This window comes from Pteronotus mesoamericanus, unplaced genomic scaffold (genome assembly GCF_021234165.1).
Source record: "Pteronotus mesoamericanus isolate MK-2021 breed Mesoamerican mustached bat unplaced genomic scaffold, CSHL_Meso_final contig_173, whole genome shotgun sequence".
Lineage (NCBI taxonomy): Eukaryota > Metazoa > Chordata > Mammalia > Chiroptera > Mormoopidae > Pteronotus > Pteronotus mesoamericanus.
Window position 1 is genome coordinate 6278768 of NW_026555072.1, and position 23191 is coordinate 6301958.

General features: G+C 39.8%; 1 protein-coding gene and 1 pseudogene across 1 annotated transcript in view; one reads left to right on the forward strand and one right to left on the reverse strand.

Annotated features, from left to right (window-relative positions):
* MAOB (monoamine oxidase B) overlaps window positions 1-1683 on the forward strand; it is a 128225-nt gene extending 126542 nt beyond the window's left edge. Inside the window, exon 15 of the mRNA XM_054566527.1 lies at window positions 805-1683. Within this exon, the coding sequence (XP_054422502.1) occupies window positions 805-957 (153 nt within the window). The 3' untranslated portion in view covers window positions 958-1683. The remainder of the gene's footprint in view (window positions 1-804) is intronic.
* Window positions 1684-10580: 8897 nt separating this feature from the next.
* Window positions 10581-15252, reverse strand: LOC129065051 (splicing factor, proline- and glutamine-rich-like; annotated as a pseudogene).
* Window positions 15253-23191: the final 7939 nt, after the last annotated feature.

Here is a 23191-nt window from a genome sequence, read left to right on the forward strand (position 1 = left end):
TTCTAGACATATTAAGAATCGGGCGCATGCCTATTAAATAAATCTCTAAACCTGGTGATCCTCAACAAGAGGTAGGAAATGAAAGTAAGATATAGCAGCATCCCCTGTCCAGTGGCAAAGGGTTGGGATGAAATGCAGCAGATTTAGATTAAAAATTCATTTTCAATATATGCACTATTTTTTTGTAATAAAACCCTAGTAAGTCTTCCTGGCTGGAAGGAAGGACATTTGCATGATAGAGTGAAATGCATTATAGAGGATAAGGGTCAAAAGGTCAGTTATTCCCCTATTAAGTGTAAATTCAAAATGAATAGCCCTGACAGTGCAAGTAATTCTCTTAGTACCTGTCGGAGATGGGATCAAGGGCTGAGTGGACCATAGATTTATTCAACCCAACAAATACTTATTATGTACCTAGTCTGCACCAACTGCTGTGATAAGGCTACAGTAGTGCTTTCACAGAGCTCAACATGTGGTTGAGAGAACAGATGATAACCAAAAAGCACAACTGTGATAAATAAGTCATGCTGAGAATGCTAAAGAGGAACTATTTTTACCTGTGGGTACAGGAAAAGCTCCCTGAGGAAGTGAGGTATAAACTGAGACTTGAAGGATGAGTCAGAATTAGTTAAGGAAAGGACCCAGTAGTAAATGGGAATGAGTGTTATGACCAGAGGGAATGTTATGTTTAAAATTCTAGAGGTTGACAAGAGTGGGTCATGTTCAGAGAACTGGAGGAAATACAGACTTTCAGGAGCAAAGCACACAAGCCCTGTACTGACACCAAATGTTCTCTGAACCCAGGATGTTCCTGCACAGCCCATTACCACAACCTTCTTGGAGAGAAATTTGCCATCTGTACCAGGGCTGCTGAGGCTGATTGGATTGACTACCATCTTTTCAGCAACTGCTCTTGGCTTCCTGGCCCACAAAAGAGGGTTTCTTACACGGTTTTAAAGAGAAGGCATCTGTAACCACACCTTCTTCTTGCTTTACTTGGTATGTGGGTTGGGGAAAGGGTTTGTGATAAAGTTCCATGAAGACATACAGCCTCTAGCATGAGGTGGAGAGCATGAAGATAAGTCAGACACTGACCATAGGAAACAGTATTTCTTTCTTCATTTTGGTCCCTGCTTCTTGTCCCCTACTTGGCTTAGCACTCTTTCTTGCCCATTTTCAAATTTATTGCCCCCAGTATCTTCACAGTAGTTAAGCAGTCTTGTTTAAGGTCCTTACTGTCCCACAACACACTTTGCTGATGCACAAAAAAAAAAAAAAAAAAAAACTAGTTTTTCCCCACCTCCATGGCTTTGTGCTTCTCCTTTCCTCCCCTGTAATATCCTCATCTTTCAAGTTTTCTGCATCTGTCCTTAGAATCCTGTATTTTTATAGCTGGAAGACCTTAGAGACCATCTAGTTCTCACCTTCCATTTTTAGAGTTGAGCCAACTATAGCTGAGAGAGGTGGCACATAATTGCCCAAGGTCCACATAAGACCCTGATATTTTGGAGACTACAACACAGGTTCATCGCTTTCCCACCTCCTGGGATGTTGCCTCAATAACTCTTCTCTGCTCCCTGAAATGGTTACTGGTGGTGTCCCCTTGTATGTGTTTACTCTGTACTAAGTTGTTATGTGCTACTACTGTACTACTCCTACTATTGTTACACAATAAACTTGATTCACCAGATATCTGTTGTTTTTTTCTTCTTGGGTAATGACTTTCAATGTTTTGACAGATTAAATCACAATACAATATTAGGCATATAATTGTGGCTTTAAAGTATTTAGTCAAAATTTACTTGAGGCCCAGATGATGCATGCATTTTGATTGCATGATCCATCATGGGTGGTATGTGTGTGGACCACATAGTACATGATTTATAATGATATGACAAGGATGTTAAAAGATATAACTCTTTGCTTTTACCGCCCCAAAAAGCTGTCAAAATAATTGATGTATTAATAAGCAAGATGTTTTAACTATTAAGATAATTATAATATTTCATCAGACCTTTCATATTCTTTATCAGTGCAAAGCTTTTTACTAGGAACACTCAGTAATTTAAAACTACAGTTTCACATTCCACTAAATTCTATCCTAACTACTCTTTAAATGATATCATTCCCAAGGACTTATACCTCTCAACTCTCTAAGTTAACTTTTATTAGAATATGTTTTAAATCTATAAATGACCATTTTCACACTTTCCATTAGAAAATAAAGCTTATTAATCTTAGTATAAATGGAATTTAAGAAATTCCCTAGGATTAATCAACCATAGTATAGAGATTCTAATTTTACAGTGACATTTACATTCATGAATTTATAGGAAAAGAGACAAAAAGGAAATTAAAGAACCCACTAAGACTTTCTTTGTAAATTTTGTGTTTTGAATGTCTAAACATGACATAAGGGTGTCTTCTTGACATAAGGGTGTACTTGACATAAGGGTGTCTTCTTGAGCATGCTACCCTCCAAAAAAATCCCCTCAAAAGTAGTCACATTACTATCTCTAATACATCCATTAAATCAAAACCACAATGAGATATCTCTTCACACCTGTCATTATGCTGCCAACAATAAACCAAAAAACAGCAAGTATTGGTGACGATGTAGAGAAAAGGGAACCCTCATGCACTGTTGGTGGAAATGTAATTGGTGCAGTCACAATGGAAAACAGTAAGGATGTTCCTCAAAAAATTAAAAATCGAACTACCATGATTCAGCAATTCTGCTTCTGAAAATATATTCAAAGGAAACCAAACTACCATGTTGAAGATATATCTGCAATCCCATATTTCTAGCAGCATTCTTTATAATAGTCAAGATGAGAACAATGTAAGTATCCCTCAAAGGATCAATGGATAACGGAGTTGAGATAAATATATACAAAGGTCTGTCCAGAAAATGTACAGCCATTGTTAATATAACAAGAATGGCCTGCATGACATTGATGTAACCTGGCAGCCAACGAGAGTGGACTGAAATTCACATGCATGAACAATGATGACTTCCCTGTATACTAGTCAGTGAAGGCGGTAGATGCCTTTGAGTGAGCATGTGTACTGTGTGGCTGTTGCATTCAAAATGACAGAGCAAATAGAGTAATGAATATGCCTCAAATTTTGCCTTAGGCTTGAACATTTCTTTGTGGAAACTTAAGATGATTCAGAAGGCTGCAGCTATGGGAAACTGGTGATTGGGAACTTCATCATGACAACGCACCTGCTCACGCATCACATCTCATGCAGTTCTTTGGCTAAACATCAAATCACCCAAGGGATGCAGCACCCCTATAGCCCAGATTTGGTGCCCTGTGACATCTGGCTTTTCCCAAAACTAAAATCACCTTTTAAAGGGAAGAGATTTCAGACTGTCCATGAGATTTAGTGGGGCAGTTGATGGTGATTGGGAGAACTGTGTGAGGTCCCAAGGTGCCTAATCTGAAAGAGACTGAGGCATCATCATCCTAGATACAATATTATGTGTATCTTCTTCAATAAATGTCTCTATTTTTCATATTACATGGCCGAATACTTTCTGGACAGATTTTACACATGCACACATATAATAGAACATTATTCAGCCATAAAAGGAGGAAATTCTGCCATCTGTGACAACATGGATGGATCTTGAGGGTATTATGTTAATTGAAATAAGTCAAACACAGGAATATAAACAGTGCATGATGTCATTTATATGTGGAATGTAATAATAAAAACTCTGAGGTGCCCACTTGATAGTAAAATTACATAGAATATCAGGAGATGATTATATGAAATGAGGATAGTGGTTTCCACCAGGAGCAAAGGAGAGAGCTGTGACCCTGATGGAAACATGAGACACTTCTGGAATGCTAACAATATTCTATTTCTCGACCTGGGTAAAATATAGGTATTGTTTTATAATTACAATATTGTACATCTGTTTTATACACTTCTCTATATGTATGTCATATTTCACAATTTTAAAAGGGAGAGAATAAAAAATTACCAACCCCCCAAAATACTATTAGAAACAAATATCAAATTTGTGGTTACCAGAGGCAGCAGGGAGAGGGAATTGGATGAAGATGGGAAAAGGGACAAATTTCCAGTTATAAGATAAATAAATATTAGGAATATAATGTACATGATGACTGTACTTAGTGTTGTATGGTATATATGAATATTGTTAAAAGAAAATGATAGATCATTTATTTTTCTTTTTTGTATCTGTGTGACACTACGGATGTGAACTAAACTTATTGTGGTGATTATTTCACCATATATGTAAGTCTAATCATTATGCTATATCCTTATACAGTGCTATATGCCAATTGTATATCAATAAAACTGGATAAAAAAGATTTACTGAATGAAAAGAAGAAAAGTAAAATAAGAAATTACCTTTTCCAGGAATCTTCTGGGCCGTTCATCCTCCAGCGGGACAAGGTGGTCCTTTATTCTCCTAATGCTACATGCATAGATCTCATGTCTTGCACTTATACATTATGCTGCAATTGTGCCCGTTGAAGTTTGAAGTCACATTAGATATCATTTACCAAGATAATCCCAAATTAGACAAAATAATAGGAAACTTAAAGAAAAGACCTCAAAACCTGTTTCTTTTTTTATTTTAAATGTTATTGTATTTTTCCATTACCATTTAGTTCCCTTATATCCCCCTCTCCCCTCAATCACCACACTGTTGTCCATGTTCATGAGTCCTTTTTCCTATTGCTCAATTCCTCCTCCCACAATCTCCCCCTCAAAAATAATCCCTATTTCTTTTCTGTTGAAACTCCTCACCAGTTTTCAGGGTATAAAAAGTGTGTATTTTTGAAGGGGAAGACTTGTGAAGAGCTCTCTTTAGACAGAGCTGCCATGCTTTGAGTCTGAGTCACCCCAAAGGTGAGGGACATGGTGCTACATTCTCATCTGACATCTAGTGAGAGGGGTTGCAAGGAGACCCCTTTGTGAGCATGACACCTCCATGAGGAATCTAAAACCTTGGATCCTGTTCAATATTCTTTTGAATAAAATGAAGGAATTCCACAGAGACTTCAGGAACAAAGAAGCTGATAGGAGATCAAAATTGCCTAACCAATAGAGAGGTACCGCCTAAGTTATACTCAGAAAGAGCTATCACAAGAGTCTCTGTAAAAACCCCACAAGTGGGAGAATAAAGATGGTGGAAGAGTGAGTGGAAGTCACACTGACCTCCTCCCAGGACCAATCTGGAATTACGACTAAATGGTGGAGAAACCTGAAACAAACAACTGAACAAGAGTGAGAGAGGAGCTGTATAATCTCAGACAGAGAGAAGAATCAGCTTCAGCACAACCTAACTGATGAGTACGGTAGAGAATCGAGAAAGTGGGCGGGGCACCCAAGGGCATGGCGCCCACGGCTGGCAGCACCAGAAGGACATTGAAACAGCCAGTTGGATCTCCCTGAGAAGATCAGGATCTAAACCATAAGCAGGGCTCTTCAGCCTACAGCACTAAAGCCCGAAAAAGTACACAGATAACAGCAAGCTGTAAAGCAGCAGAGTTGTTCTCTGCCAGAGACAGGAGGGGGAGATAAAAAGAGCCATTTAGAGAGCCAATGCATAAATTTTTACCTGCAGCCACTTATCCTGGTCTTCTTCAAAGGTGGGAGCAGTGTGCTAGAGATTCCTGAGGAGAAACTGGGGAGGAGGCTTTGGGGAGAGAACAAAGAGCAGCCCACAGGATCATGGGGCTGTCTCCTCCCCAGTACAGCACCAACAACCTGGCTCAGGCAGACCACTCCCCTAAGCAGCAGCAGCGTGAGAGGACCCAATAACCCTGCCCCCAGGAGGGACTCTGCCCCACCCTGTGGTGTCTAAGCCAGCCTGCTGAGTGCAGAATGACTAGATTAACAGCTGAAGGAGACAGCCACAGACAGTAGATTCCTGGAAGTCTCAAACAGACTGCCTAACATCAGACACGGTCAACAGGTGGCATGATCAAAGGCAGATCCAGAACACAGCAGTCTCCTACCATAGAAGTTCACACCACAAAGTCAGGAAATTAAGACAGATCAATTTAAGAATCAGAAGCAAAAAAGAAGAGTCTCACAAATAATGGGAAGACAAAGAAACAGCGCCCAATCAAAGGCAAAGGAGGAGTCCCCAGGAAGAGGACTGAGTGAAATAGAGGCAAGTCAACGATCAGATATTGAGTTCCAAACAGTTCTAAGCAAGCTAATGAGCTCAGTCAGCTCAGAGATAATTACCAAATACTACAGGAAAACTATGAGGAACTTACTGAAAACTATATCAGCTTGAAACTATATCAGCATAGAAATTATCAATAAGAAACAACAGAAAGTGAAGCATACAATTTCTGAATTGAGAACACAGTAGAAGGAAACGAAAGCAGGCTAGATGTAGCAGAGGATCGAATCAGCAAGCTGGAGGATAAGGTAGAAAAATGCTCCCAGACAGAGCAAGGAAATGAAAAAAGACTCAAAAAGAATGAAGAGGCATTTAGAAAAATGCAGGACAACCTGAAACATAATAATATCTGTATAATAGGGATACCTGAAGGAAAAGAAGAGGAGGAAGGGATGGAGAATCTATTTGAAGAAGTAATGGTGGAAAACCCCTAATTCGAGGAGAGAAAAAGTAACACCAGTCCAGGAAGCACAGAGGGTCCCATTCAAGAGGAATTCAAGGAGGCCCACTCCAAGACACATCATCATAAAAATGGCAAATATCAAAGACAAACAGAGAATCCTAAAGCAAGCAAGGGAGAAAGAAGTAGTAACATATAAGGGGAGCCCCGATATGGCTAGCAGCTGACTTCTCAACAGAAACACTGCAAGCCAGAAGGGAATGGCAAGAAATATTCCAAGTCATGAAAAGCAAAGGCCTGCAACCAAGACTGTTCTACACAGGAAGGCTGTCAATTAAAATGGAAGGTGAAATAAAGAATTTCCCATACAAAAGAAGGCTAAAAGAATACACCTCCAGCAAACCAGCACTGCAAAATATGCTAAAGGAACTGCTTTAAGAAGATGAAGAAAAAGAGTCTATGAATACCCAGTTCCTTTCACAGTCACCAATACTTGATATTAGCAATATTTTTAATACTTATCAACCTGACTGTGACAATGATGTGTTATTTTAAGTGTTCCCTTTATTATTTGTTGAAACTAAGCCTGTTTTGTGTATTTTTTTCTACTATGTAAAATAGACATTTATTGAAGAAGTTACAAGATACAAGAAACATTGTACGTGGGACAATGATGTTTCAGTCCCCTTCAAAGTAGGCACTTTGGGACCTCACACAGTTCTCCCAATTGCCATCAGCTGTGTATTTCTTGCACTATTTCTATTATTTTTAAAAAGCTTGACATGGCTTTTTGGTATTCTTTATCCATTTATTGATTAAATGTGTGTAGAATTTTTTCCCTAAAAAGAAAACAAACTATTAACCCTTTTTTAGATGTGTTGTAAATACTTTCATATTCTATTACTTCTTCTTTAACTTTTTTACATGTATATTACTATATAATCTTAAATATTTAATATATTCATATTATCAATATTTTACTTTATAGCTCCTGGGTGTGAATATTTTACTTCAGGATAAGAAAAATATTATTTTGTATTTTCTCCTAAAACTCCTTAGAATTACATATTGATTTTTAACTCACCTGAATATTTTTTGTACAATGTGTGAAATAGAGCTCTATATTTGTTTTATTTCATGTAATAGTAGTTCATACGCCTTATTTGTTGAATAATCCTTATTTTACCCATTGATTTGAAATGTCAACTTAATCATTTATTATATTGTTAGACAGATATATATGTTTGTTTCTAGATTGCTAATTATATTTCATTGATCTACTTGATTATTTCTGTACTGGTGTCATGTTTTAATTGCTTAGATTTTATAATTGATTTAAATTTTTTAATATTTTATAATGGACTTTGACATTTAAAAAGATAAAAAAACTAAAATCAATCTACATTTTTAAGAAAGGAAAGAAGGAACTCCTATCTTTTGTGACAACATGGATGGAACTGGAGAATATTATTCTAAGTGAAATAAGCCAGTCAGTGAAAGACAAATACCATATGATCTCACCTATAAGTGGAATCTATTCAACAAAATAAACTAATGAACAAAGTAAACTGTCAGCATGGAAACATGGAGCAGATTGAATTGACCAGAGGGGAAGTGGAAAAAGGACAATGGTGGAAAGAAGGAGAAGGGACTAATCAAAGAGCAAGTATGAATGACCCATGGACATGGACAACAGAGTGGGAATTGACTGGGAGAGGGGGGCAGGCTGGGATGGGTGGAGGAGGGCAAAGAGGGAAAAATTGAGACAACTGTAATAGAATAAACATGATTTTTAAAAAAGAAGGAAAAAATTAATAGAGACTCAATTGCCCAGAAAGGCTAAAGTATTTACTCTGTGGCTCTTTACACAACAAAACAAAACAAAAAACCCACAAGTGTCCCCATAAGGAAGAGTCAGTTCTCATAACAACCAGGTCCTGAGAATATAAAAAAAAAAAAATCTCACAAGAGAATACCAGTCAAGTAGTAATGTTCATTAAGCACTTTTCCATTCTTCCTTGGCATGCCCAAACCATCATCAACATTTGGCAAGCTAAGCAAGGAGTAGAGAAAGAAAGGAAAAGTTAACCACAGGCTTCTGAAAGATGGCACAACAGCCCCTGAAGCTGGCCCTAACTGGAAGAGGAGAGAAAATCAAACTCTAAATGAAGTTCATAGATTTGATTGTTCCACAATATTCCACTGTTAAATATTGAATTGAAACTTTGGATTGTGACTTAAAGATACCTTACAATTTCCTCTAATTTAAAAGTGATTGGTAGAGGCATAGACCTACCAGGGTTTTCAAACACAAGAAGAGAAGAAATTTCCCTTACTGAGCTATTGAAATGGGTAATGGGAGATAAATAAATTTGTGACTTTATTACATCCAATTCAATGCACTGGGGTGATCATCTATACTTTAGAGCAGAGACTGTTTTGTATTCATCTTTTCATTTTCTGTATCTCCCATGGTACCTAAGCCATCATAATGTCTCAAAAAATAAATGAATGGATTTTTATTTTAAATTTTAATTCTGGATTTGAAAATGCTGTTATATCTACCTTTTGTAAAGTGAATGCTTCTGAGACCTCTTTTGCAGAGAGCTAATTTTCAGTTTTCCACATACTCATTTTGAAATTATCAATTTTCTTTACTATATTTTAGTTGAAGTAGCACTCATAACTGGCTGGATTCAGCTTTCTTCTTGGGTATATTAATGAGGCTAAAGCAATGATTTCAACAGAGGGTGCACACAAGCATTATGGTGTGTTTTGGAGAGACCCATGTGCCTAATCTTTACATGAGGAAATTCATTTAGCAGGTTGTGTAGAGAACAAGTGTCTTCATAGACCTTCTCTATAAAGGTCTTAGCCAAAAGTTAAGACTCACTAGTTCAAAGGTGCAGTAGAGCTTGGACATCTAGAGTTGAGTCTTTCTCACAAGACTGCTGCTCTGCTTCCATTTCTTTTCTGCTATGCAGCTATATCAGGGTGAAAAGAAGATACTTATAAAATACTGTGATAAAAGAGAACAGCAGTTTTCTTTAAAATTTAAGCATTAATTCAACAAGTTAAAAAGTGAGACATGTTTCCTGGATCATAGGAACTAATTGACTAAAGAAATTTTATCTAGATTGGAAATCATGTTTGTCTTAGGGTGGGTCCTCTCCAAAATCAATCAGAGACTTAATGAAGGGCTTTTATTCATAGAGTTCACTTTCGGAAGTGACCTCAGAGAACAGAAGTGGGACAGAGAAGAGTGAAATAAGAAAGGAGCGAAAGCCAACCCAAAGTTATGTTATTACATTGGTGTCTGCTATGGGCTACTGGGGCTCAGTCCTGCTAGGGACTCTCTGAGGAGCTGTGCAGAATGCCCCTCAGAAAGAGACCACCTGAGGGAAGTAAAGATGGGAGTTTATCTCCCATTGGTCAAAGTGTTCACTGTTGAACTTCCATGTCTGCCTATGTATCAGAATGACTGCTGAGGAAAGTGCTGTCAGTAACTTGCGTATCTGCTTGTTGGTTGTTGCAGCAATGGCTAAAGGGAAAAGATAGGCTGAGAGGATATGGTGGTGTCCAAGAAGTGTCTTATATATAGGGGCCAATATACAATTTAAAACAGAAGTTAAGAGAAGCTTAATTTTGTGGGCTTTTATAATTTTGTTTGCTTCCTTTTTTTTGTAACTATTTTATCTATTTGAAGCATAGTAAAAAAAAAAAAAAGGTACACTTTGGAAATTCAGTAGCACAAGATCCACTGCCATAACTTGAGGGACATTATATAGTTGTTTTTTTTTTAAAGGAAATAAAAAGGAAAAAAATCCATTTCAAAACACTGCATTACATAATTTTACCTGCTCAAACAGACCATTTACAAACATTAGGTCAATAAACTGCTAACATCCATAAAAAGGTATCTTTCTTACTAAAATGCAAGAATTTAAAAGATAGGTATCTAAACAAGTAAAGACAAAAACAAACTGGAATGAAAGCCTAAATGTCACATCTAAAATTGGGGTTTTTGGGGGGGCCTTCACACTCTTCTCTTCCTGTACCATATCCTGCTGGAGTTCCAAGCCCCATTCCTCTAGGGCCTTGTCCACCCACAGGTCCTGCACCTTCCTGCCCAAAGCACTCAGTATGCATGTCACTTCCCATCATGGAACCACTCATGGTTGCTGGTGGAACTCCAGGATTAGCTTCATAACCTATTCCACCATCACCACCTAAAGGTGGAAATTTCTGGCTTCCTTGAACCATAAGGATCTCCCACGTTCACTGCTCCTCCACCACCCATTCTCGTATCTCTTTCTCTTGGATCCATGTAGCCCATTCAGCTATAACTTTCTTCTCTTTGGCGTCTCATTTGTTCTTCCATCTCACACTGATGAATCATCTCTTCTTCCCTTCTACGTCGTTCGTCCTCTTGCCTTAATTGCGCTTCTTTACATTTCCGCATTTCTTATTTTTAATTTATAAATCATGTTTACTCTATTACAGTTGTCTCAGTTTTTCCCCCTTCACCCCCTACTACACATCCCACCCCCAACCCCCACTCCCACAGTCAATTCCCACTCTGTTGTCCACGTCCATGGGTCATTCATACTTGTTCTTTGTCTAGTCCCTTGCCCTTCTTTCCACCATTGTCCTCTTCCCCCATCTCATCTGGTCACTTTCAATCTGCTCCATGTTTCTGTGCCTGTAGTTCATTTTATTCATTATTTTACTTTGTTGAATAGAGTCCACTTAGAGGTGAGATCATATGGTATTTATCTTTCATCAACTGGGTTATTTCACTTAGCTTAATATTCTCCAGTTCCATCCATGTTGTCGCAAAAGGTAGCAGTTCCATCCCTCTCTCTCTCTTTTTCTTTATTAAATGCAGATTGATTTTATTTATTTTTTAAATGTCAGTTAATTATATTAAAAAAATTTAAAACCCTTATAAAGTCTCAGCAATTAAACCAACATGACATCAGCACAGAAATAATCAATTAGATCAATGAAATATAATGAACATTCTAGAGATAAATGTATATACCTGTCTAACACTATATGATTAAGTTGCTATTTCAAATCAATGGGTAAAAGAAGGCTTATTCAACAAATAATTTGCATGGACCACTATTACTTGAAATAAAACAAATATAGAGTCCTATTTCACACATTACAAGATATATTCAGGTGAGTTAAAAATCAATATGCAGAATCTAAGGAGTTTTAGAAGAATATAGAACTAATATTTTTCATGACCTGAAGTAAAATATTCAAACCCAGAAGCTATAAATATTGACATTATTACTATATTAAACATTTAACTATATAGTAATATACACATAAAAAAGTTAAAGGACCAGGAAGAGAATAGAAAAGTATTTGCAAAAAATCTAAGATATGGTTAATAGGTTTTTTTTTAAAGGTCCTACAAACCTTTAATCAATAAATGGATGAAGGATACCAAAAAGTCATTTAAAGCTTTTTTAAAAAAAAAAATAGAAATAGGCAAGAAATATACTAAAACAGGTTTAGCTTCAACAAATAGTAAAGGAACAATTAAAATAACATCACTGTCACAATCAGATTAATGAATATTAAAAATATTGGCAATATCAAGTATTGGCAACTCTGAAAGGAAGTGGGTATTCACAGAAACTGTTTCTTCATCTTAAAGCAGTCCCTTTGGCGTATATTGCAGTGCTGGTTTGGTGGAGGTGTATTCTTTTACCTTCTTTTGTCTGGAAAACTCCTTATTTCGCCTTCCATTTTAATTGAGAGCCTTGCTGGGTAGAGCAGTCTTGGTTGCAGACATTTGCTTTTCATGAATTGGAATATTTCTTGCCATTCCCTTCTGGCTTGCCGGGTTTCTGTTGAGAAGTCAGCTGCTAGCTGTATTGGAACTCTCTTATATATTACTACCTCTTTCTCCCTTGCTTGCTTTAGGATTCTCTGTTTGTCTTTGCTATTTGCCATTTTAATGATGATGTGTCTTGGAGTGGGCCTCATTGGGTTCCTCTTAAATGAGACACTGTGTTTCCTGGACTTGTGTGACTTTTTGTCTCTTCCAATTAGGGAAGTTTTCCATCATCACTTTATCAAACAGGTTCTGTATCTTTTCCTCCTCCTCTTCTCCTTCTGGTATCCCTATTGTACGGATATTATTATGTCTCAGGTTCTCCTGCATTTCCTTCAATGCCTCTTCATTCTTTTTTATTCTTTTTTCATTTTCTTGCTCTTTCTGGGAGATTATTTGTACCTTGTCCTTCAGCTCTCTGATTTGATCCTCGGCTTTATCTAGCCTACTTTTGATTCCTTCTACTGTGCTCTTCAATTCAGAAATTGTATTCTGCATTTCCTCTTGTCTCTTCTTGATAGTTTCTATGTCCTTTTTCATACTGATATAGTTTGCATAAGTTCCTTGTAGTTTCCCTGTAGTTTTTGGTAATTCTCTCTGAGCTGGCTGAGTTCATTGAACTTCCTTAGAACCGTTGTTAGGAACTCAATATCTGGTAGTTTACTTGCCTCTATTTCATTTAGTTCTCTTTCTGGGTATTCCTCCTTTCCCTTCGAGTGGGGGGTATTTCTTTGTCTTTACATTATTTGTGAGACTTCTCTTTTGCTTCTGTTTCTTAAATTGATCTGTCTTAATTTTCTGACTTTGTGGTGTGCACTTCTGTGGTTGGAGACCACTGTTTTTTCTTTCTGGATCTGCCTCTGATGATGTCAGATGTTGACCCTGTCCGACCTTAGGCAGTCTGTTCCAGACTTCCAGTAATCTACTGTCTGTGGCTATCTCCTTCAGCTGTTAATCTATTCTTTCTGCACTCAGCAGGATGCCTTAGACAGCTCAGGGAGGGGCAGAGTCCCTCCTTGGGGTGGGGTTATTGGATCCTTTCACACTACTGCCATATTGGACAGGAGTCCGCACTGGGATCCCGCTGCCTACTCTCTCTGTTCTCTCCCCAACGTCTCTGACCTCAGTCTCTCCTCAAGTGTCACCAGAGCTCTCTGTGCCCCCTTTTGCCAGGGATTTACTGTCTGTGCCTGCCACTCTACACACAGCAGGCAGTTTAGACAGCACGGGGCAGGGTGGAATCCCACCTGGGGGCGGGGCTATTGGGTGCTTTGAGGCTGGTGCTGCTCAGGGAGCGTGATCTTTGCCTCAGCAAGAAGGCTGTTGCCCCATGGGGGATGAGTCAGCACTGAGATCCCGCTGGCTACTCTCTCAGTTCTCTCCCCAAATCCTCCTTCCCCAGTCTCTCCTCAGGCGTCTCTAGCCCACTCTGCCCCCGTCTTTGCCGGAGACCAGGGTAAGTGGCTGCAAATAAAAATTTATGTGTTGGCCCTTTAAACGATTGTTCGCATCTTCAGCTGCTTGTCTCTGGCAGAGAGCAACCCTGCCGCTTTTCGCAGCTGGCTGTTTTCTGTGTACTTTTTGGGCTCTAGTGCTGTGGGCTAGAGATCCCTGCTTTTGGATTAGACCCCGCTCATCTCAGGGGGATCCAACTGGCCGTTTCAATATCCTTCTTGTGCTACTGCCCGTGGGTGCCCCGCCTGCCTTCTCAGGTTTGTACGGTACTCCTTACCAGTTAGATTGCGCTAAAGCCGATTCTTCTGTCTGTGAGGTTACAAGCCTCCTCTCACTATTGTTCAGTTGTTTGTTCCAGGTGATTTCTCCACAATTTAGTTGTAATTCCAGGTTGGTCCTGGGAGGAGGTCAGTGTGACTTCCACTCACTTCTCCACCATCTTGATTCCTGAAGCATCCATTTCTGCATTTCTTGATTGTGAAATTCTTCCGTTTACCTTTATTCTTCCTTATGTTACATCAGATCTTGACGAAAAAGATATGTCTGATGTTCATGATAGGCATCTTTCATTTTGCTTTCCAATTTGTCTTTTGCATCTTTCATGTTTTTTTCAACTTGCTCCCTTTGCTGTTTCTCAATTTCATCCAAGGACTTCCATCTCTGAGAATATTTGTACTCAAAAGTACCATGCTGGGCAAAATGAGGAGGAGTTTCTCTCTCCTTTGATAGCTTCTGTGCAAGTTTTCAAGGAAGACCATCTTCATCATTTAACTGTTCAAGTGGTTGCACAATGACTGGACGAGGAGTTATCAGTAAGAAAATGCCTTCACTACATCTTTCAAATCCTTTTCTTGCTGCTGATTTAGAAGCAAATTCAACAATGCCTTTCCCTGTAGATCTTCCATGATCATCCACAATTATCACAGTCTTTTCAATAGGACCAAACCGGCTAAAAACTTCTTCCAAAAGTTCATTGGGAAAAAATAAGGTGAAAGATTTCAAACAGAAAGGGCAGCAGCATGTGTGGCAAAGCGAACTGGAAGCTGTCTACCTCTGATGGGTGTATCATCAAGTTCAGCTTTGGTAAATTCAGCCAATGCGCTGCTGATGTGGCGGCTGAAGCAGCGGCGGCTGCTGCTGCTGTGGCGGTGACTGCTGCTGTTGCTGGTGCAGAGGCGGTGGCGGGATAGGGGGTTTGGGGCCACCCTGGCCCCGCCTGGACCCATGGGTTCATGGTTCTGATTGAGGCCCATGCCGGGTGGAGGGGAGCGAAAAGTCGTGGAGGCTGCCTCAACCACTGCCTCCGCTGCGCTGGTGGAAACCACCACTGCCGTGGCTCCAGAACCGATCCCAAGACATGTCTGTAATCAAGGGATGGTGGAGACAGAAGCAGAGAAGATGATTGGGGAAGGTGGAGGCCACCTTGCTTCGCACAAAATGGCGGATGCCACAGGCCTAAAGAAGAGCCTAAAGCACCTGGTATTTCCAGTCAGTCTCCCATCCAAGCATTAACCAGGGCTGACCCTGCTTAACTTCCGAAATCAGAGATCTGGCGCATTCAGGATGAATGGTCATAGACTGGTTTTTTCAACAGAGAAATTCTGAACCTTGAGAAAAAAATCTGTTTATGTAACACTTACAGATATTTTAGTTATAAAGGTGCATCCCAGTTTGAGATATTCAAGGCTGTACAACTGGGGTAAATGCTATCTATTGGTAAGCTCTCATTCAAGAAAGGTGTCTATGAAACATTGAATGTTTTCCATGCCTGTGTTCTCTTTGTACAAAAGTGGTCAGAAGTAGATCCTTGCAGACAGACCACCTGCTTTTGTGATCTACTATCCTGGACACAAATGATTGGACTACGGCTGATTTCCGAGTCAACAATAGCACTCTATAGAGTGGACTATGGTCCAAGATTTTGCCTGGCCCAAATCCTTCTTGTAGCGGTAGTGAAGACAAAGTGGGCACAAAGAGAGGGTACACTCAGTCGTAAGAATGGGGTAATGATGCCCAGTCTTAAGGATGTGACAATAGAGGGGAAGCTATGTTACTTGACCTACAGAGACATCTCAACAGCAATGAACACCCTTCCAGGACATCACAAAGTTTGATTGAACCACAGTGGGCTGATCTCCCCTACTTCCTCACTGCCCTTAGTGTTTCTATGAAAACTGAGTGTACCTAACTGAGATGTCTTTCCTCTGCCAACAGTCACGTCCTTCTTATCTTTTTTCTTTCAAACTTCAAATACGTTTCTCTCCAATTATCTAATCCTCTGTCACTGCATACTCTATAGCATCTTGTTTCCTGCGCAATGTTAGAATCTCTTTATTTCCTTCTCAGACTCAGCCCCAAACTAAGAAGGGCAACTCCTCATTTCAACAGTATAGTAAGCCTTGTAACAAAATATAATAGTCTAGAATACTCTGGACTCTAAGAAACTACATGGACAACTTGGTGTAATGTGGTCTGGGGTTTGTTGTGATTTGTTTATTTCCTATAAGTTTGATTTTTCAGTACCAAAACTTACCTGAGTTGAAAATTCTCCTGGAGAGTGCTCTTACTGACATTTTAGTCTGTGGACACTAGAAGCCAAGCTCTGTACTGGAAATAACTTATCTAATTAGACACTGAACTTACCCAGGGCTGCTACTTTATAATGTGATTGTTCTTGTCAGTTCTGCTGAGACTATGCAATGAGCCACTGACAAGTCATATACCACTCTAGGAGAATGACATTTCAGACTCTAGCCTCCATCTGTGATCTTTTTGACCTTTCCTTCCAGCTTTCTTTACATCTCTAACCATCAACCATTTCCTCCCTAAGCATTCTGGTTCAGTTTATTGTCCTTGAAAGTCCATTTCCCTGCAAGGCAAAATAGTGAGTGGCACTGAGCTTTTGCTCTTGAGTTTGACATATCTGTTTTACCTCTAGGCCATTTTATTGTATTATATTTTCTTTTTTCCTAACTTACTGTCAAAATCTTTTCAATACCAGAATCTTATCTAGGTTATAAAAACTCAAGGAGAAAATTCTGGAGTTTTGTGGGAGCAGTGAGAAGAAGACCACCAGCTGTTTCAGAAGAGTTAGAGCTGGCATGGACCATAAACTCCTAATCCCTATGACCCATCGGTCTCCTCTGGCCCCATTTTGTTCCCTATCTGCTCTTCTCTTCTCCTGCTCTATCTCCAGCACTTCCAAATGCTCAGGCCCCCAGTCTACTGGTTAAGGCTGAGTTTGGATGAATATAACTCTTTTTTAAGCCCAAGGTTGACTGGTGTGGTTGGCCCTTTGGACTATGCGTCCATATGTTTCAGGAGTACTACAAAGGCAGGATTGTTTTTAAAATAATGTTTCCTAAAAGCTGTTTGGAATATTAAAACCAGGACATAAATTCTGTGTTCTTAAGTAATACAAGAAACTTCCTTCCAACTCCCTGCATCCTTGATCCCTCTTAACTTTAGGTCCCCAATGCCACAGGTATTACTTAAGCAAAGGACAATATAGGCAATGAGACCTTTCATAGAAAGGAGCAGTATAGGAAGAGGGTTCACAGAGGGGGCTCTAGGTTTTACGGACCATCACATTGGCAATGGTGATTTATTTTGAGCCACAAGTTAGCACAGAATGTTGGATATTAGACTTACTCAACATCTATTCCTCCACCTTTTTTTTAATGTCCTGATTTTGTTCAGCTACTCAACTTCTTTTATGCTTCAGGATAGGGAGGTTGGTCACACTCTCAAGAGTCAGCACTGGTGAGTTTAAGCTAGTCGTGGTGGGCCTGTTTTCTTTGTCAGTGATTAACTTAAGCCTGGGTATATTATGCAATACTGGCTAATAGCACAAAAGTAGAAGTCTTTTGGGGGCAGTGGGGCTGGAGCTCCTGGAAAAGGGTCCTTCACTCTTAAAAACAGACCCATGAAATAAAAAGACCCATTCCACCTTTTCTCTGAATATTAAAAGTGTCTGGATATGACACTTGTAATTACTGCAGCTATTAACTTTCAGGCCAAGGATGAGGGCCATATAAAGAACAGGTTATGGCCAAAAATGTCATAGAAACCAAATTGCAGACCTGATGTACCCTCCTTACAGGCTATCCTATCTTAAGATGGCTGTAGATATGGGAAATAAATTCAACAAGTTTTAATATGAGTTTTCTGGCACTTACAGTCCAAAGTGTCCTAAAAGCTCCACTTGATTTGATGAAGTTAAAGACTTAATAAGACTTTTGCTGGTAATCATGCTTATTAATTATAAAAATAGCTACATTTTATTAAATGTGTTATTGACATTACCCTGTGTATCATCTCATTTTATCCTGAAATCACATCCATCATTTCCATTTTACAGATCAGGAATCTGAAATTCAGAGATGCTATAAGGTAAAGGTGTCAAAATTAGTAAGTGGTGGACATAGGCTTAAAATCTACCTGGGAATTGTTCTAAACCTATGAGTGTTCTCTGCACTGTCTCTATTCCCTAAGCCACTTATCCAGGTACCTAGGACCTGAACTTTCTGAATTTCTGGTATCACCAACACTTAGATATTTTATTTTCAAAAAAGCTTTTTCTTGCCCTCTTACCACTCAATCTAACCCTGACATCTTCTTGATAATGTTCTTTTGTTTATTCCATTATATGGATTTAAGAATAATAGACAGTGAATGAATGAATGAGTGAATGAATGAATGAATAAACGCTGTTATATATACTGTCAGTGGAGAGAAGTGTTATCAAAAAAATGTAGGCAAGGCAAAGGGATAGAGAGTAACATGGTGGGGGCTGGCTATTGTAGATTGGGTGGTCAGCCTAAGGCTTGTGGAGAAAGTAACATTTAAACAGAGACCTAATTAAAGTAAGGGAATGAAGCACGATGCTATTCAGGGGAAGAGCATTCTGGGAAGGAAAAACAGCAAGTGGAAGGCCCAGAGGTGAGAGTATTAAAGGATAGAAAAGGGGTCAGTATGTCAAGAGCAACAGCAACATAAAACTAGCAGTAGGAAATGAGGTTGGGGATTGAGACAGCGGCCGGAATCATGTAGGAAGTCTCAGGCCATAGTAAAGGCTTTGGCTTTTATTCTACATGTGAAAAGAATCCACTGGAGGGTTTCTAGTAAGGGAGTAAGTCTAGGAAATGTTTATGAGAATCACTCTGTAGAGGATGCTGTGGTGCACTGCCTAAATCCTTCCTTCTGGACTGATGCACTCATTTTTCCAGCTGCTGAAAATGGGAAGGCTGATAGCCTTATTATGGTGGAGTCCCTTTCTGTGGGCTGAAGAAGGCCCAAAGATATTCCCCCTTCTATGGGGTAGAGTACATTCAATGACTGAGAGGTGAGAGGGTACAAAGAACTATCCCAGCTCCAGGGTTTTCACATGATCAGCTGATGCCTCTAGTGCAATTTCATCAGAGTTCAACTTTACCTTCTGCCCAGTTTTGAATCATCTGTGTTGATTCCAATGGAACCCTCAAATAAACTTCCTGCATGCAAATCTTCATCTCAGAGTTGACTTCCTGGGCAATTCAGCCTGTGACACACTTTGCAATGCAAATGACAGACTACCATACAGTAAAAATTGAAGCAGGAGGCTAGTTAGACCAGGGAATTTGTCCAAGCCAGAAACTTTGGTGGCTTGGTCTAGTGTAATAGACTGGAGATATCCATTCAATATCTGTGGGCATCCAAATGGAGATGTTGGATAGACTGTTGGCCATGTGTCAGAGTTGAGGGAAGACTTTGGGGCCAGTAACATAATTTGGGGAGCCATGGGATTGAGTACAGATAAGTGTCTGAAGATAAACACTGAGACATACAAATGTTAAATATAGAATGCCACACCATCCAGGGATCTATTCATGTATTTTCTTATTATCTGCTATTTCCCAAAGAATTTGAGGCAATATTCAGCAGTATAAGTAAATATAAAGTTAATAAAACAAAACATAAAATCAAGACTTTGTGTCAAAATAGAAATGGTGGGTAAGCAATAAGTGGATGAGGAGAAGGAAGAAAAGCAGCTGGACACAAGGAAGGTTAACTGCTATCTAGGTAGGGAATCTGAGGAACTCCAGCAAGGACACATTTACTAGGGCCTGAAATATTTCTGTTTTATGTTGTCACAGTGTCTGAAATATTACATCAGAAAACCTCTTGGATTGGGGTCTCTCAAATGCACATTTGGCCCACCAACAGAATTCTTGGCCTGTCTCACCTAATGTGAGAATGACCTTCATTAAAATGTGGTTAACCCAGATATAAAATTGACTCTGAAGTTGAACTTCTGGGTAACATCATCACAAGGTAACCACAGGATGTTGGGAGACCCTGTGATTCCTCTTTCCCCATCACACTCCTGGGCTTCTCTTTCTGCTCGTCTTCTCAATGTCAGCTTTTTCTCATATCTGTCCTTGTCTTCCTCCTGGCGTACTTTCAGTGGACAACCTCCTCCTTTTCTAAGATCTTGTTGATGGAGCGAAGATGGTCCCTAATGTGTCCAGTGCTTCCCAGAGGCCAGCAGGGGAATGCTAAAAGATATTCTTCATGGCTTGACCTCAGAAAGATGAAGTTCCCTATTTGAAAGAGCTCTATGAAAAAGCAGATGTATGAGAGAACTAGAATGAAGATAGGTGAGGAGGGAAGGCTGCAATAACTTCTACTAGCCTTTTGTCCACTCAGCATATTATGACCTGAGCACCTTCCCTGGGGTTCTGTGCCTGCAGGCAGTACTATTTTCTCTGCCTTGGGCGTACACTCCTGTTGTCAGCCTGGAGAATTTCTACATTTTGTCTACAGCTCCTTGGCTCCAGAATTTCTTTCTTCAGGAAGCCAAGGAATGGAGAGCCATGTGGGTCCATTTAGGCTCTTCCCCAACCCCAACCCATCTAGGTACACAGGGTCAATCACACAGTTTTCATGGCTTGGTAGCACCCTATGTGAGCAAACCAAAGCAGTAGGGTCCCAGGATGGGCTGACAGGTGATACAGTCAAGGTCCTGTGGAGACGAGTTCAGTGGGTTCAAGGGCCCAGACCTCCCCAGGGGTATGGAAAGTCATATTCAGCTGGGGTAGGGGAATAGGGTAGGAGACTGACGGCATCTGGATTCCAACTATATCCCTGTCTCATAGGGAGATGTGGCTAGAACAGAGTATTTAAGGGGCCCAGTGCAGACCAAGCGCCTAGGGCTGGGTCTCAGACTTCACTCTTTCACAGAGATGGGTCTCCCTGAAGAATCAGGACTGAGACTCTGTGCCCATTAGCCATCAGCAGTCTCCCAGAAATTCCAAGGGAGGCCCTGCCTCTGCTCCTTGTGCGTGGGGTCCTCCTGCCTACACTTGAAAGTGTACCCTGCCCCAGATCCAGATTACCTGTTGTCATCCTCTGCCACACCCTGAAACACCCTGGATACCCAGGCTGAAGATGGCTGGACCCTTCCCTGACAAACCCATGTTTTCCTCTGAATGCTAGCAGACCACCTAGGCTGTAGTTTTTCTTTGCTCACCCTGGCCATCCCACTATGTTGGCTATGCCCCAGGAGATAGGATTGGGCCTGACATAGGCTCCTTTCTGTCTCAGAGGGATCAACCACACAGATCGTTTTCCTAGGCATTGATTAATGAAGAATGTTATCTGCTGAGTGCCCAAAAGCACCCATCTAGTGTATGCAGGGGTTGGAGGAGAAAGTTGGCCCAACTTTAAGAAGCCAGGGGTGCCCTTCCCAAATGTGCCCAGTGTCAGTCTTAGCCCTTGAAGTGAGCCAGAGAGAGACTAGATTTGTTCTTTTCTGTGCCTGTTAATTTGAATTTGTTAATTTTGTATTTCAGCTGTATACGCATCTTCCCCTTGAGACAGGGCATTTCATAAATGATCAAGTAAAATAAATAATGAATAAATGCTTCTCTCTTGGATTCCAATTTAAATCCAAGGAGCCCTGGTGAGATCTGAGGACTCATCCTATCAATTATTTTTTCCAGACTGTCCTCTGGTTACTAATTGGCTCATTTAAATTCCTTCTTTTGAGGACATGTTACAATGGCAGAAAAATAATTAAAGAGCAACAAACTTGATTTTGTGGTTGGACATCTTTGAAGCTCTGTCATTATCATTATGATACTGGGTACGTTATAAAATTGTGGTCTGGAGAAATAACAATGGGTTTTAATTTTTCTTCTGCAAGTGATGTTTTATAGTAAAATCTGAATATTAATAATGATCTTTGATCCTTTTTCCTTATATTTGTATATGTACCAAAAATACTGGTTTAAGGCAGTGATTCCCAAAGCTCTCTGTATCATATCACACAGAAAAAAATGACTGCATTTGTATGGCATAATGGGTAAATGGATAAGGTTACTCCATACCTGGAACTGAGCTCTAGCCACCAACAACCCAGTACCTCTTTCCAGAGTGCTGATGTCTTACAGATGTCTGCACATATATAACCCATTTGTGGTGGGGCCTATCATTTGGGGAGGCATTAAATATCATTTAAACAAATATATAATTTCAAATCTTTATAGAGGGAAAATAAAGACAAGGATAAAAGATTATGATGGAGAATCGATTGTGGGGAAGGGGTTATCAGGAAAGGCATCTCTGAGGAAGTGATATATTATCTGCTGACCCAAAGGACTTAGACCAGTGAAGGATGGAGGAAAGAACCTTTCAGGGAGAAGGAACTGAGATAGAAAAGGACTGGATATGTGTGAGGACAGATAAGCAGAACTAGATGGCTGGAAGGTTCTAAGGGAGAGGGCAGTGGCTCCAGGCATACATAGGATAGCAGGCAAGGGACAAAATATTCAAGACCTTGTGAGCCATCCTGCATCATATCCAAAGCACGATGACCAGATATTAAAAAGGAACTTAGACTCCCACTGACAGGATCAGATTAGCATTTTTAAAAAAAGATTCTCCAAGTTATTCAGGTGGTATGGTAAAAGAGAAACGAGGGCATTTTGGCAGATGACTTACGAGAGATGATAGTAGAAGAAATAAGTAATTCAAGGTGTATTTTAGAAATAAGAATCAGAGTAGATGATAAACTGATCTTGAATCTTTTAAAAAATTATTGATTGATTTTTGAGAGAGAGAGAGAGAGAGAGATAAAGAGATTAATTTTTTGTTTCTCTTATCGACACATGATTGGTTGACTTTTGTGTGTGCTCTGACTAGGTATCAAACCCACAATCTTGGTGTATTGTATCGAGATGACACTTTACCCAACAGAGCTATCCATCCAGGGTAAGTATCTTGTTTTAAAGCTAACATTTATTGTTGCTAACAGGTT